The sequence below is a fragment of the Anopheles funestus genome, chromosome 3RL (genome assembly GCF_943734845.2).
Source record: "Anopheles funestus chromosome 3RL, idAnoFuneDA-416_04, whole genome shotgun sequence".
Taxonomy (NCBI): domain Eukaryota; kingdom Metazoa; phylum Arthropoda; class Insecta; order Diptera; family Culicidae; genus Anopheles; species Anopheles funestus.
Genome location: NC_064599.1, coordinates 11,726,282 through 11,740,572, shown reverse-complemented (window position 1 = coordinate 11,740,572; position 14,291 = coordinate 11,726,282). Strand labels below are relative to the sequence as shown.

General features: G+C 43.1%; 2 protein-coding genes across 3 annotated transcripts; one reads left to right on the top strand and one right to left on the bottom strand.

Annotated features, from left to right (window-relative positions):
* The first annotated feature begins 40 nt into the window (after window positions 1-40).
* On the top strand, window positions 41-4,226 carry LOC125767801 (kinesin-like protein Klp61F). The gene is made up of 6 exons (XM_049434710.1): window positions 41-337; window positions 411-1,863; window positions 1,931-2,090; window positions 2,185-3,455; window positions 3,520-3,660; window positions 3,720-4,226. Exons 1-6 carry the CDS (start codon window positions 246-248, stop codon window positions 3,774-3,776), a joined length of 3,174 nt encoding a protein of 1,057 aa, XP_049290667.1. The 5' UTR covers window positions 41-245; the 3' UTR covers window positions 3,777-4,226.
* An 860-nt stretch (window positions 4,227-5,086) lies between these two features.
* On the bottom strand, window positions 5,087-14,124 carry LOC125767830 (novel acetylcholine receptor chaperone). 2 transcript variants are annotated; one of them, XM_049434748.1, is made up of 6 exons: window positions 13,959-14,124; window positions 13,192-13,399; window positions 12,694-13,091; window positions 6,502-6,640; window positions 6,047-6,198; window positions 5,087-5,972 (listed from the first exon to the last, which is right to left on the bottom strand). In XM_049434748.1, the coding sequence occupies exons 3-6, from the start codon at window positions 12,802-12,804 to the stop codon at window positions 5,904-5,906; spliced, it is 471 nt and encodes a 156-aa protein (XP_049290705.1). In that variant the 5' UTR covers window positions 12,805-13,091; window positions 13,192-13,399; window positions 13,959-14,124; the 3' UTR covers window positions 5,087-5,903. The 2 variants fall into 2 exon arrangements, with proteins under 2 accessions (XP_049290705.1, XP_049290704.1); XM_049434747.1 differs by having other exon boundaries at window positions 12,694-13,115; window positions 13,192-14,124.
* Between the last annotated feature and the right edge of the window lie 167 nt (window positions 14,125-14,291).

Sequence of the window (14,291 nt, the reverse complement as noted above, 5' to 3'; positions counted from 1 at the left end):
GCAGTGCCGTCTCACTGTGCGACGCTGGCATATGTGTCAAATTTTTAAATGCCGAGCCAAACCGCCATCGCATACATGGGTAAACGGTCGCCATAGGACTCTCGATCCTGTTTCCCTTGTCGTATTGTTGTCCACTGTTTGTAAAATCAGCGTAATTACAGACTGAGCGTATAAAGTGTAGGTGTAGTGTACGAGTTATCCATTGTTTGTTTATATCATTGTTTGAAATATATCACATCACAACAATGGACGCCAGTAATGGGCAAAGTGAGCGCAACCAATCCAACAACAAGCCTACAAAATCGAACCAAAATGTGCAGGTTTACGTCCGTGTGCGGTAAGTGTTTGTTGGGAACCATTTCCCGCTGTGACGATAAGATTGCACCCTATATTTGTATCATCATTTGTAGACCGACCAACACACGAGAAAAGCTGATACGTTCGCAGGAGGTTGTGGACGTCGTATCGAACCGAGAGCTTCAGTTAAAGTCGAAAAAGTTTACCTTCGATCGAACCTTTGCTCCAAACTGTAAACAACATGAGGTGTATCAGGCAGTGGTGGCACCATACATCGAGGAGGTTTTGTCCGGATTTAATTGTACAGTTTTTGCCTACGGCCAGACAGGTACAGGTAAAACATTCACAATGGTTGGGGAGGAGGAGCCGGAACTGAGTGCGGCCTGGGAAGACGACACGCAGACCGGTATCATCCCCCGCGCGGTGAACCATCTGTTCGATGAGTTACGCATGACGGAGTTGGAGTTTTCTATGCGTATCTCCTACCTTGAGCTGTACAACGAGGAACTTTGCGACCTTCTCTCGACGGACGATACGGTGAAGATTCGGATCTTTGACGATGTGCAAAAGAAAGGATCAGTGATCGTGCAGGGACTGGAAGAGATACCGGTACACAGCAAGGATGACGTCTATAAGCTGCTGGCGAAGGGTCAGGAACGTCGTAAAACAGCCTCAACACTGATGAACGCACAGTCGTCGCGATCGCACACAATCTTTTCGATCATCGTCCACATCAAGGAGAATGGCAACGATGGTGAGGAAATGTTAAAAATTGGCAAGCTGAACCTCGTCGATCTGGCTGGAAGTGAAAACATTTCGAAGGCAGGCAATGAGAAAGGCATACGGACCCGTGAAGCGGTAAACATTAACCAGTCGTTGCTGACGCTCGGTCGTGTAATTACGGCACTGGTGGAGAAAACGCCACACATTCCGTACCGCGAATCGAAGCTAACGCGCCTACTCCAGGAATCGCTCGGAGGTCGTACGAAAACATCGATCATTGCGACCGTATCGCCCGGTAGCAAAGACTTCGAGGAGACGCTCAGCACGCTAGAGTACGCACACCGTGCGAAAAACATTCAAAACCGGCCGGAAGCGAACCAGAAGCTGTCGAAGAAAACGGTCATCAAGGAGTACACGGAAGAAATCGATCGGTTGAAGCGCGATTTAATGGCGGCTCGCGACAAGAATGGTATCTACCTGGCGGAAGAAACATATAACGAAATGGTCTACAAATCGGAAGCGGCCACAAAGGAGCTAAACGATAAATCGGCCCTTATCAAAGCGCTAAAGGAAGATCTAGCGAAGAAGGAGTCGATCTTCAACGAGGTGGCTTGTAGCTTAGCCGAACGGGAAGAGGAACTGCGGCGTACGGCGGATGATTTGGGCCAAACGCGTGTAGAGCTTTCGAACACAAAGCGCAACCTTTCGCAAACCAAGCGAAGATACGTGGAGAAGAAGGTGATACTGAAGCATCATTTGCAAACGGAACAAATGCTAATGGGGCAGGCGAACGAGTTGATCAACGTCGTGGAAACTGTGACGGAAGATGCGAATGGTTTGCATGTAAGTTTTTTTGTTGTAGCAATTAAGATTCAAACAAATAACTAAATGAAGGTGTTCTGATCCCTAGGATACGGTTGATCGTCGCAGGGAACTCGATAACAGAAACAAGACTGCTTCGGAACAGTTTGTCGATCGTGTGCGCCACCGTATACGATCGATTCAGGATGATGTGGGCAAAATGGCGGAAGAGTGTAATCGACTAACTGTGGACATGAACGTGGGATGGGGTAAGAATCATTGCATTTGCTACTTACCAGTAGCATGCAATCACTTGGCGCTGATAGCGCATTATTTATTGATTTTTTTGTTGCATTCGTACAGAGAGTTATAATCATCAACAAGAGCAAGTGCAAAATGAAACCAAGGCACATCTTTCGACTCTAGAAACCGCGACCCATAGCATACTGCAACAGAATGCGACACTCGTTAAAGCCTTTAAAGAGATGATGGAGGGAAGGATCGATGAACGGCGGGATGAAATGATCCGCTTTTTGGACCAAGTGGAACAATCCCGGGAAGCATTGATGCAATCGATTACCGGAACGATGGAAAAACTAAAGATCGGTATCCAAAGCACGATGGACACCCAGTTCGAACAGACGCAAAAACAATACGATCGCTTGATAGAGCATGGCCGAGTTCATGATACAAAATGTGAAGAGTTTTGTCAAACGTTCACGGTACAGCTGGGCGAACTGGACGCTATTACATCGTCCTTCGAACAACATCACAGGCAGCTGCAACACTACGTTCATCAATCCAATCACGAACAGCAAAAAGAACTGGAAGCAGCAAAGGAATTCGAACAAAGCTTAAAGTCGTTACTGGAGCAGCAAGTAAACAGCTTCATGCAACGGATGAAAACGTCAAAGCAGCAGCAATTACAGCTTTCGCAGATCGTTACAGGAGTGTCCGATAAGATTGCCATTCAGGGTAAGATGGCCACCGATCAGCTGCACGCTATTCGTCAATCGATCGTAGACAAAACGAAAACGGTACAAGAAAGTTCCACGGAAAGGAATCGCCATGTAGAGGAGTGTGGTGCGCTGGTGCAGCAACATCAATCTGAAGTGAAAGTGGAGCTGGCAGGTGTAGATCTGTCGGTCGTCGGGACACTCAGTCAAGAGATGGGACACACTATCGAGCAACAGCGTGTACGATTATCCACCACGCAGGAACAAACTCGTGCACAGCTGTTAGATTTCACGCACAGCTTCGAAGCACAGAATGGACACTTTGGAAAGGCGCATGTAGAAAGTATTGGGCGCGCGGTTGGTAGCTTGCAAGTACAACAGAACGCCAGACAACAGTTTGGCAGTGCGCACTGTGGCCATACGCAGCGTATCGGCCAAACGATCGGATCGTACGAGCGCAAAGCGAAGGATGAGCAGCTGCTCCAGCTGCAAAGCGAGTTCGAACGGTTCCACGAAAAGGATCTAACCTTCTACCAGTCGACCGGTAAAACGCCGATCCGTAAGAAGGTTCAGTATCCGCGGGATATTGCACAGACTTCGCCAGATGATCGTATAATCAGGCGTTTTTGGCGCGATCGTGGTATGGCCGAGGTGGATCTGTCTGCAACTATTTGTGAAGTAAGGAATCTACAGTGTTTGCCAGTAAAATTGGTTTTAAGAGGATTTTTTTTAAATATTTTAGGACATGGAAGAGTCACACAATCCTATATCTGTACCTGAAATACGGAACTCGACACCTTTAATGCAACGATCCAGTATGATGAACCTCGACGAAGAACGGCAACACTTCAAAGAGCTACAAATTTCCAACATTGGTTCAAAGGTAAGCCAATATGTTCATTGCTGTATAAATATACTTATATAAACTTTCCCCATTTGTAGATCAATTCGGTGCAAATGCTCGAAGAAAGTGTGGAAGAAAACAAAGAAAATATCTAACCCTTAAATGTAAGTGAAACAAACAACAAACTCAAACACTAAATGATAATGGAACATTTGAAGAACGGAATAGCATTATCCTTACGAAAGTAGTCCTTCTTGTCTGCAAATGTCTTGACGATCGCGAGGTACTGCATTCGATCTATTCAGAGCCATAACAAGAGCAGTTAAGAAACGTTAACATCTAGATCGTAATATATAAAAACAGAAGCCAGTAATAACAAAAATAGAATTGATTTTATCTGACGATAGCTTTGCGAACAGTTTTACACAGGTTTATGCTGCAAATTTTAAACATTTATATGCAAACAAAGGGTTTTATGCTAGGCATATAAATATGTATAACAGATAAGTTTTTCAAAAGCCCCTCTAGGAACTGGCTGTTCCCTACACACACCGCGGGGCGTATTTAACTGTTACTAAAAGTTTAAATAAAATTATAAATTGAAATGTTTCTATAGCAATGAAACTACTAACACCACAATACTGATCCCGCGTTTCAATTGTTTCAATTGTTTTGTATTTAGCATATCTTCTTTTATTCTGCTGTTCGTTTGTGTTTGTTTTTCACTCGTCCGACACATTTGACCGTTTTGTGTGGTATGGTTTTTTTTGTTATTAAACTGTTACACTTTCCTCTCTGTTGAGGATTATCATTTGACACTACGGAAGTGATGCAATGTGATTGTTTTCGGTTGACACGAAGAATAAAATTGGGTAATTTTTCATGTTTCACTGTTTTGCGTATCGATCGTTGGTGTCTTAAAACATATGCTTCGTTTCTGCGTTATTACTATGTAGGTGCATTCATACGGTATTCCTTTACCTCCTGGATTGCATTGGCTTATCTTACGCTGGTGAATGAGTGGGTAAAGATTGAAGTGAAAGTTCTCTAAAATATCTTCACCACAACGGTCCTTATGTTCCGCTAGACGCGTGTTATATGACTAATTGATGTGCCATTTGCTCTTCCCTTGTGTGTGTGTTTTTCACTTTATATGTAATTAGCTGTGTGCACAGTTTGTTTAGAAAATTTTCTCCCTTTTAGCCCCTCTTATAAATCCATTAGTTTCGAGTATGTAATTCATAACACAAAGGGTCCATTACAGTACTAAAAAAGATGCTTTTATCAATTCGAAGTTCCATTTCACACGTATACACACAAAACAGTAATAATCGCATCCTTGCTCGTTACTAGCTCGTCCTTCTTCTAGAAATACAAAAATTGATCATCCCTTCGTTTATTATTCGATAAAGTAAAAAAAAACATTCTTAAACCGAAGTAAATTATACAACTTTATAGTGAATTGTTTGTTGTTGTTGTTTTTTATTGTGATCACATTTTAAAAAGAAAAGCAGAAACAATACCGCATTTTCCGTTTTACTCTCCACTCCACAACTCCATCTTCTCAATTTTCTCATCTTCTCCATGATATCTTTTACCTTGTTGTTCTACTTTGCGGCAGCGAAACAGAAGAGGCTGACAGAGAATCCTTCCTCGATTAAATGAAACGTAACTTGAAACGCAATAATAATTGTAATAATCCCTTTCTAACCCATTCTTGAGGAGCACGTTTATACGAGTAGTTTGCATAAAGAAAATGTTCTACCCTTCTTCTGGTAAAGGATGTAGGAGTAAGTTTATCGATTACATTATTCCTTCGAGTGCATTTGTCGCGTTAAATGTTTCGTTGTTGTTCTTCCGTCTCTGTCCTGCAGGTTCGTATTCGAAGGAATCCGTCTATCTGGTAGCAGTATTCGCTACCTATCATGGTATGATGTAGTGTCCGTGCCTTGTGTTCGTAACACCGAATGAAACCATACAGTACGCTTCCATATCTTCTGCGGGGCTACTATTTCGTACCGCCTTGTGTTGGTTTGTTCGAGCGGCTAAAAGAGCATTACGTTGCGCTGTTTGTTAAAAAAAAATTCCTTACACGATACATCCATTTTGTTCTATCTTTTCCGGGTGCATTTGTGTCTGTGTACTTGGGTTCGGGGTTTAGTTTGCAATTGCTGGTTGCATGAAGAATTTGTCCATTTCTCTCTCTCTCTCTCGCTTTCTTTTTCTCCATCATACGGTCTAGGGAACTGAGATCAGTAGCCGGACAGGATACGGTGGCCACCTTATTCCTGTTTGAGTCCATTGGCAGTGGGCTGTGTTGCAGCCGCTAGTGCCGCTTCCCGTCTGCTTGCCTGTGTATGGAGGGAGCGTATTAGTGTGAAATTACGGTGTGTTTTTTTAGTGTGTTTAGTAGCTTCTTACGCACCTGATACCATATCACTAGCCGACCGATCAGCATGAATGTGAAGACTAGCGCTGGACCGGACCGTTCGAACGGATCGCTTACCATGTAGTGCGAGTAAACAGCCAGGAACATCAGCAACAGGAGCGTTATGTTAGCTGCATTTTTTATTTTATCTTATCGTTGCAATGAAAGAAGATGTAGAACATATTTAGTAACTTAGCATAAGAGCAAAACTAATTTTAGTAAAGCAAAATGTATCTTTCTCTCAAGTGATCCCGACTCACTTGAGTTATATTTTATTCTCATTTTGTGATTCACATTAGCAGAGCCATATGGTTTTGACATGTACAAAACCCCCCCAAATCTGTATCTTTTCCACTGGTAGTTCATGAATTACCGTTCCACCCGGCTTTGAGCGATTCCAAACATGCTTCGTAATCTGCTTCGGCAAACAACCAGCGGTGTTTTATACTTACGGCTAGGAATGAGCACCATGGCCAGCCCACACAGCACCTCCAATCCGCCGACCGATCGTCGGTACCATTTCGAGGGTATTTTGAACTCCAGCAGTGTCGAGAGGGGAAACACTTTCGCATACTTGACGTAGTTCTTGCGCTGTAACGAAAATCATAAAAATTGGTTAGTGGTGAAATACGCGGAATCGGTAACGGTGGTGGTGGTGGTGATCTACCACCAGACAATTGAAAGTTATTTTTGGTAGTTTTATTCGTTTCGATTGAAATAAAATTTCCACTGTTATTGGAAGGCAAAGGGCAGAATAGAGAGGAGACGATTGGAATGAAAGGAATATTTTTTACGGTTAATAAAATTTCAATGAAGATAATTCAAATAGTGCTCCGCTCTCATGGTAATAGTTTGAATTTTTAGACTGAAGTTAGTGTACAAAGTTTGATGACTCAAAAATTATTTATTTTTTCTGGTTTTTATTTTGAATGAAAATCTAAATTGATTCCTCCAGAGATCAGATAATCTCAACTATCGAAAGATCGTACATCACAAATGGTTTACAGTAGCTAACAATGAGCGGTCAATTAAGCGAAGTTTCAATGTACTAAAACGCACCAGTCGTCCATAAACACGTGGTCGTGGTCGCTAATTGGTACTAACAAACTCCTCACCCCAAATGTACAGTCATAACTCTTTTTCTCCCATCTTTTCTCACCTTCTTCAGAAAGGGCGCATCTAATTTTGCTCTTCGATAGTCCCTCTCTCTCTCTCTCTCTCTCTCTCTCTCTCTCTCTCTTGCGTGCGCTTTCTTCCATTTCCCAAGCGATCGTAAATGTGTCTTGTAAATGTGGGTGAAGTAAGCAGTGTTTACACTCGATCGGACCCTCCCACGGCCTGGGTTGGTTAGCCGACCTTGTGCATCCTGCTTTTACGAGTTCGCCTTTTTGCTCAGACATGGAGAAATGCACCGAACATCGTGGATGAGGTAATTTCAAAGAACGGCGTTGCCAGTAGGAAGTGCAACCACAATGCCAGTGATGATGGGTTTATAAAAAGACATTCCTTCGATCGTGGAATAGACTCTCCGTGATCTACCTTAAGGTCGTTCCCTTTCACCCCCCTCCCGTGGGTAAATGGGTGGTGGTGGAAGGTCACCAACGGAAAAGACGCCACCGTTTGTCGTGTTTTGTGTATAAATAGTGGTGTTCGTTTCTTGTACACCGACAGACATAACTACCTGCCCCCAAAACTTAGTAGTGCGGCAGCATCGAAGGGAGCATTTTTATGGGAACATAAAAAAAAAACCTCACGTAGATTTTTTGGGGTTAGTTAAATGTTGCTTTACGCAACACAATTCATTCGCCTCATGATGATTAGCGAACGAAGGTTTTGAACAAAAACGATGCCGTCAAAGGAAAGCTATCAGCAACATATCAATCATGAAGCTGAAGAAATTCATTCTCGGTTAAACTTCCTTTAGGAACGGGGATAAAGTCATCGTGCGTAACAGAGCGATACAGGCGAGTGTAAATAATATCGAGATGATTTAAGATCGCTGTAAAGCTGCCACATTTGACGGGTGTGTGTAAATAAATATCGGCACATTCTTACATAAAAAACGCACGTGCGCGTCGTAATGGAGACGCCTGGTGTTTGATGAGTATTGCCCCACGCTGAGTGGTTGTCAAGGAAACGGAAGGAAATGGTGTTCGAGTGATCTGTTCTATCTCACAGCCGACGGATGGTGATCTATATCCATCTTCATGCTCCATCACCAGCTTCAGTAGAACAATTGACGCAAGTATGTTTCTGCTTAAGACATCAGACGCGTCAAGCTTTGGTTCAAGGGAGATTTGGTGGAACATTCCAATTGGTTGTGGGAGGAGTGAACAATTCTGCATACATTATCGGGGTTTTTTGCATACAGTTTCGTGAGTGTTTTTCGGTGTCCATCCCACTGACGCAGATCTCACAGCTGATGACGGTTAGATAGAAAAGGATCGTACGCGAGCAATGCGTCACCTTACAAATCTTAATCCATCTGAATGGGATTAAATTTAGTACATTTAAATGGTTCTAAAAATTCACACCTGTGGAATAATAATAAACATTAAACGCTTTTTCCGTCCTACCCAGTAGTAGTGTCTCCTCCTCCTTCCTTCATTCTAATCGGAAGATATAAATATCATTAAATGTATAATGGGACAGTGCAACATAATTGCGCCGTTGCGTGACAAACAGCCAACTCATGTCTAATCAGCGGGCATTCATTAACGTTTTGATGCCGTGTTTATGTTCTCGACAGTACAGTACAGTACCTTTTCTTTGGCAGGCCAGGATCATCACCGAACGGTGGGTGACAACCATTGACCTAACAACACCACCACCGCCAACGACACACACACACGCGAAGCTGCACGAAAAATCCAGGGAAACTGTCGCGTTTATTTTTAATAGAATTTTTGCGCCTTTCCTACCATACCGCTGTTTTACTAACCGGCGGATTCCTTCCGTTGGCCTCGGTGGAAATATCGCGCATCATTTTCTCACATTGCCGGTCATAGGTTGTGTTTCGCTCTCTCGTTTTAACGCTCCCAATTTCTCACCTTTTTTTTTTACTCGAAATCAGATCGAGTGTCTGCACTTTGATTTGGTTTGCTCGAGCAGGTTGAGAAGCAGAAGAAATGAAGCTGCAACAGGAAGAATTGCATTTACATCTACCGTACTGCCGTACGTTTCAATGTACTAAAATGATGTACTAAAGATTACTTTAAAGGAATTTCAGCATTGTAGAGGAATTCATTTCGGTCATGGTTAATGTTTGTGCGAAAGAGCTTTACACTTCATTTCAGATAAAAGATCGCTCAGCATATGAATGGAGCCTGACAACTGTCAGGATCAATTATTAGTACAATTTACATTTTAGTACTCAACTTGAGTTGTAAGATCAAACAAGCTTGATGTTTTACTTAAAGTGAGTTGGTTCTCAAAAATTTTGTATAAAAGCCTCGTATTAAAATGATATCAATCAATACATTGGAAAATTGACGAGTAATTGTAGACAACAGGCGCATCCGAACAAAAAAGAAGGAGAAAACGAAATCACCGTAAAACAGAGAATCAACAACCACACACTCTGTCGTTCCTATTTATACTTCGACCCAGGATCGACCCGCCGACGGTGGTTTCTTCAAGTTCAAGCGATTTTCTCTCATGGCCGCACGCCATTACGGGTTTGGCAATGGCCGCGTCGCCGTCGTCTTTGAGCTGTCAGACCGTTGCTCTCGTGCTCCCGCAAACGCTGCTTCGGGATGTTTACTTCGATTGATCGATGGATACGATCTCGCCGATAACTCACACAGATCGGCGCTTGTTACGATCGTGTGTATAATCGCAAACCTATCGAAGATCCTCATTACTACTATTTTCTCTCCGTCTCTCGACGGTAACTCCTGGGAATTGTTTATCCATCGCATCTTCGTCCCTCACCTAAGCCGGTCGATTTATGATAGTGGTACCAGATCGATGCGGTAATGAAATTTTGTTTATAAATATCGACCACTTCTACGATCTGTGCGGAAGATCTATGACCGCTTCGCCGACAATTCTATTTTTCAATGACGGGCGACTATTGTCTTACAAAATCGCTCGACTTTCTATCGAGATGAACTCAAAATTTGATGTTTTTCTGTGCGAAGGTGACGATGGTTTGTTGCATAATATCCCCCAAGTTACCGGTCTCCGTTACGACGTATTCCCTAGCACACAACCTGCGTTACCTGTAGGACAGGTATGATACGTGTAGGTTGTCAAACACGGCGATCAGGTGGCATGGCTGATCGAAATAAACATTCGTGAAGTCAATCATGATGAATGCGACAATTCGTAAAGCAAATTAAGTTCGCAATAGGTTCGTACCAAGCGTACCTAAGATCGTGTTACAATGCAAAACCAACGTCAGTACTCTTCAGAATATTGATTTCACCTCAATATCCGAACGAAACAAAAACAATCGAATGGTCGGAAAGTAAGAGAAAGCGATGACAATAAATCATCATCATCAGGGAACGTGCATCTCGTGGGAGCATGGAGCATCAAATGTGTGGTATCGTGTGTTTTGGCTTTCGTTCATGTTTCCTTCCCATTTTTCCCTCATGGATGCAAACTCGATTAAGGTGGCAATATTTATACACCGAAATTTATCGGCTATTGGATCGATTTTGGCAGCGGTGAAATATCGGGTTTGTCCGACCGGCAAGAGGGAAAAGTATGAAACGAAATCGTTGATGTGTTCCCGAGCAGCTGCATAATTGAAACGCGGCCTAATGAATAATCGAATGATGCAAGAACGGGATGGAAGAGCTGGTTTGTGTGTTACACAAACACACAGGCCTTACACGTGTCCTTAATGTGTTTCCGATCTAACGAGCCATCGATTACGGTTGAAGATAATTTTCCGCGGGAAAATGACATTTTAATTGGACCGTTGTGTACTTGCTGCTGTACTTGGGAGAATTTAGTACAATTGTACTAAAATCATATATGATAGTATACTTAGTGCAGAGAGCTGTCTTCACACTCATAAATTGTTTGAAACAAGTATTTGAAATTGTAGGAAACAATTAAGACACATTTTTGGTTACATTTCAACGATTTTGTTTTTAAATAGACTTTAGGCAAAATACAAAAAACAGCAGTATTCAACCCATTCATTTTCATCATGGCCTCGAGCATGTTAAAAAATGATGCAAAATAGGAAACGGTGTGGAAATCGTCCCATCGGCACCAACAAAAACATCTAAGCGACAAGTTCATAGTGCACAGTGCCAACAAACGGATTGCGAAATAGTGATGTGGTGCACCGTTTTACCTCCTTAATAACTTGTTGTAAATGCCCGCTCACAGATGTACAGTAAGGGAAGACATTTTGTTCTTAAATTCCCCAAAATGTTTATGTTTGAAAGATTGAAAATAACGTTACCGAAGAAGAGATCACTGACTCGATCAAGTTGAAGAGCGCGGAAAGAGAACACAACGACTTGGGGGGGAAAGAAAGGAAACCAAAACAAAATATAATACAAATTTAAAGCAAAACTCGCTTTTGTGATTGAAAATAAAAAAAAAAAGAATACATATATTCCCGTACTCGAACGAATCGCCGAGTGAAATCGGAAGGAACCCGGCGTTCGAGTAGTGTCGTGAGGGGGTATTTTCCGTCTCTTGTCTCTTCCCGCCAGATACCGTTTTGGCCGACGGAGGAGTAGTAGCTGATCCACTTTCCGAATGGGTTTCAACTTTTCGCTAACCTTCCTTCGCTTCGTGTTTGCGATTGATAGTCCACCTCTTCTGCCACAATTGTGGCTGCGGTGAAGGATCACGTACGGAGGGGTAAGCAAGCAGCAGAACAAAATGTAGCAAAATTTGCTCCGATTGCTATTTTAATAAGTGTTCCCCCCCCCCCCTAACATCACAAGGCAATGGGGACGAACAGTGAGCGACAAGGGATATGTGCCTCGAGAGGTGTAGTATAGCGTTGTTATTTGTTTTGCGTGCAGCTCTCTAATCAGTAATGAGATAATTTATACTTTTTAAAATATAAGTGTTTTGTAAGTGTTTATTCAAAAAATGAATTCTTGAAAAATATTTGTAATCCTTCGAATTTAACACTTATTGTAGAAGGTTTCACTCCCAAAAAATCCATGTCCCCCATTGGGAGGTAGTGTGTAAGTGTTGGTTGAATAAAAGCATCTCAATATGCAACAGCACATGCTTCTCTTGCCCGAGTGTACCGTGCAGATGCATATCATTAATTTTAGAGGACAACAATACCACTTACGAAGCGTGTCGGTGTATTGTGAGCGTTGTGGCAAAAATTCATCTCAACTCGTCTCATTTTATCTTGCAAAACATTGGCGCAAAGAAAGTGACCAAAGTTTTTGTTATGGATCCGTGAAAATGACTCGAGGGTAACTCGATTAGACCGGTACAAATGAAGGTAGCAAGCGACTAAAACACCACAAATAGATTGTCCGATTAGGATATATCCGAAGTTTTAGTCTTTGAGGACTAGAGCCTGCCGAAAATTATCGTCCACTCTAGTGCAGATGGATGCATTATTAACTATTGGACAACTCTCCTGATGTACAGTTCCTCTCACAAACACATCCACAAGTAATAGTTCTAGCTCGTCCAGTACCTACCAAATCTCGATGCAGGTCCTTGCTGAGGTGTGGCGATATCTTCATGATGCCGATAAATATGAAGAACAACCCGAGCAGTATCGAGAGGCTCCTCAGCACCAGTGAGGACATTTTCTGCGTGTTCTGCGTAATTTTGAAGCCTTTTGGGGGTACGCGGGTGTCACGAAACAACTGCTACAGGGACAAGCTGCTGTCACGCGGCCTGTCGGATGTTGGATGGTGTTGGATTTTGTCTCCGGATTTCTGAAGATAAATTTATCTTTTTTTTGTCACACTACTTTCACTCGTTTTCGTAACTTGTAATTTCACTTATTCAATGCTTTCTTTTTGCTGATTTTCGTTGATGCCAAAATTTTCACACTGATTTGCACTTTGCCACCTTCCACCACACGGGATTGCTTTTACAGATTTTAAAAGAAATGCTTTCATTAAACACTAAACACAACCCCACACACACAGACGCACGGGAAAAGATGCTGCAGTTGCGATAAGCGTTACCTGCGTGATATCTTGAAGCACTTTTCGATTGCTGCCCCAAAACGGAGCAAAAAAACGGCCGACGCGCGTATTCTTTTAACACCTTCGCACACGAGAAGCCTGCTCACGGACACTAATCAATAACCGACGACGAGAAAAAGCGCGATGGCCGATGATGCTGGCTGGCTGGCTGGCTGGCTGGTTTGTTGGCCGCTAGATGTTGATGGCCCTTATTTACGGGGGGGTTGAAAAATTCTACCAGGTCAGAGCGAGACAGAGCGAGCGGGTGTCGACGGGGTGCGCACGCGTTCAAAATGTGTACCGCTGACCTCACGATGACGAGCGGTTACGAGGGTGGCGGTGGTAGCGATGGTTGAGGTGTGCGTGTGTAAGGATCGTGCGAGAAAGGACTCCAATGCCCGAGGACGAACCAACTGTCATCGACCGATGGTGGTTGTGTGGTGCTGTCTTCTTGTACGCACACACGAACCCGGTCAGTTACGTCCCAAAACGCCAACTGTCAAATTAAACTGACAGTTAGTACAAAATTCAACTTTCGTGCGCTAAACACGCTGCAGGACTACTTAAGATCGGCTTTCGGAGTGCTTTCTCGCTGTACGTTTTTCCGGCACCTGTTGATGTTGTGCGGGGCGCGTTTTCGCTTTCATTCGAAAATGGTTCTCTATTCTTGTAATTTAATTTCCCCTATTGCTTCATTGTTGTTTGCCTTCCACAACACTTTATCGAACGTACGCACGCGCTACACACACACACACGCATACACTTACACACACGCACGCCCCGTACACATTTGGTTCGCAATCCGCGCTATTTTCTGCTCGCTTTCGACTTTTGTCGTCGTCGTCGGTTTGTTTCTTGATGCGGCCACGCGGGCTGATGCTTTTCGTCTGGGAGCTCCTGCTTGCTACGTTCGGTGGCTAACCGTGTGCTGTCATTTGGTGTTTGCCAAATTGTTCAATGCTGTAAACTCTCGTTCGCTCTTCATCTCTCCGAAACCGGGATGTACGTTCTCTCGTTTGCATTTATTTTTGAACCAAAAAACGAATGTTTCTCGTGATGCGCTTCTTTGGCATCTCGGTTTTTGTTACTGTTTTGCATGA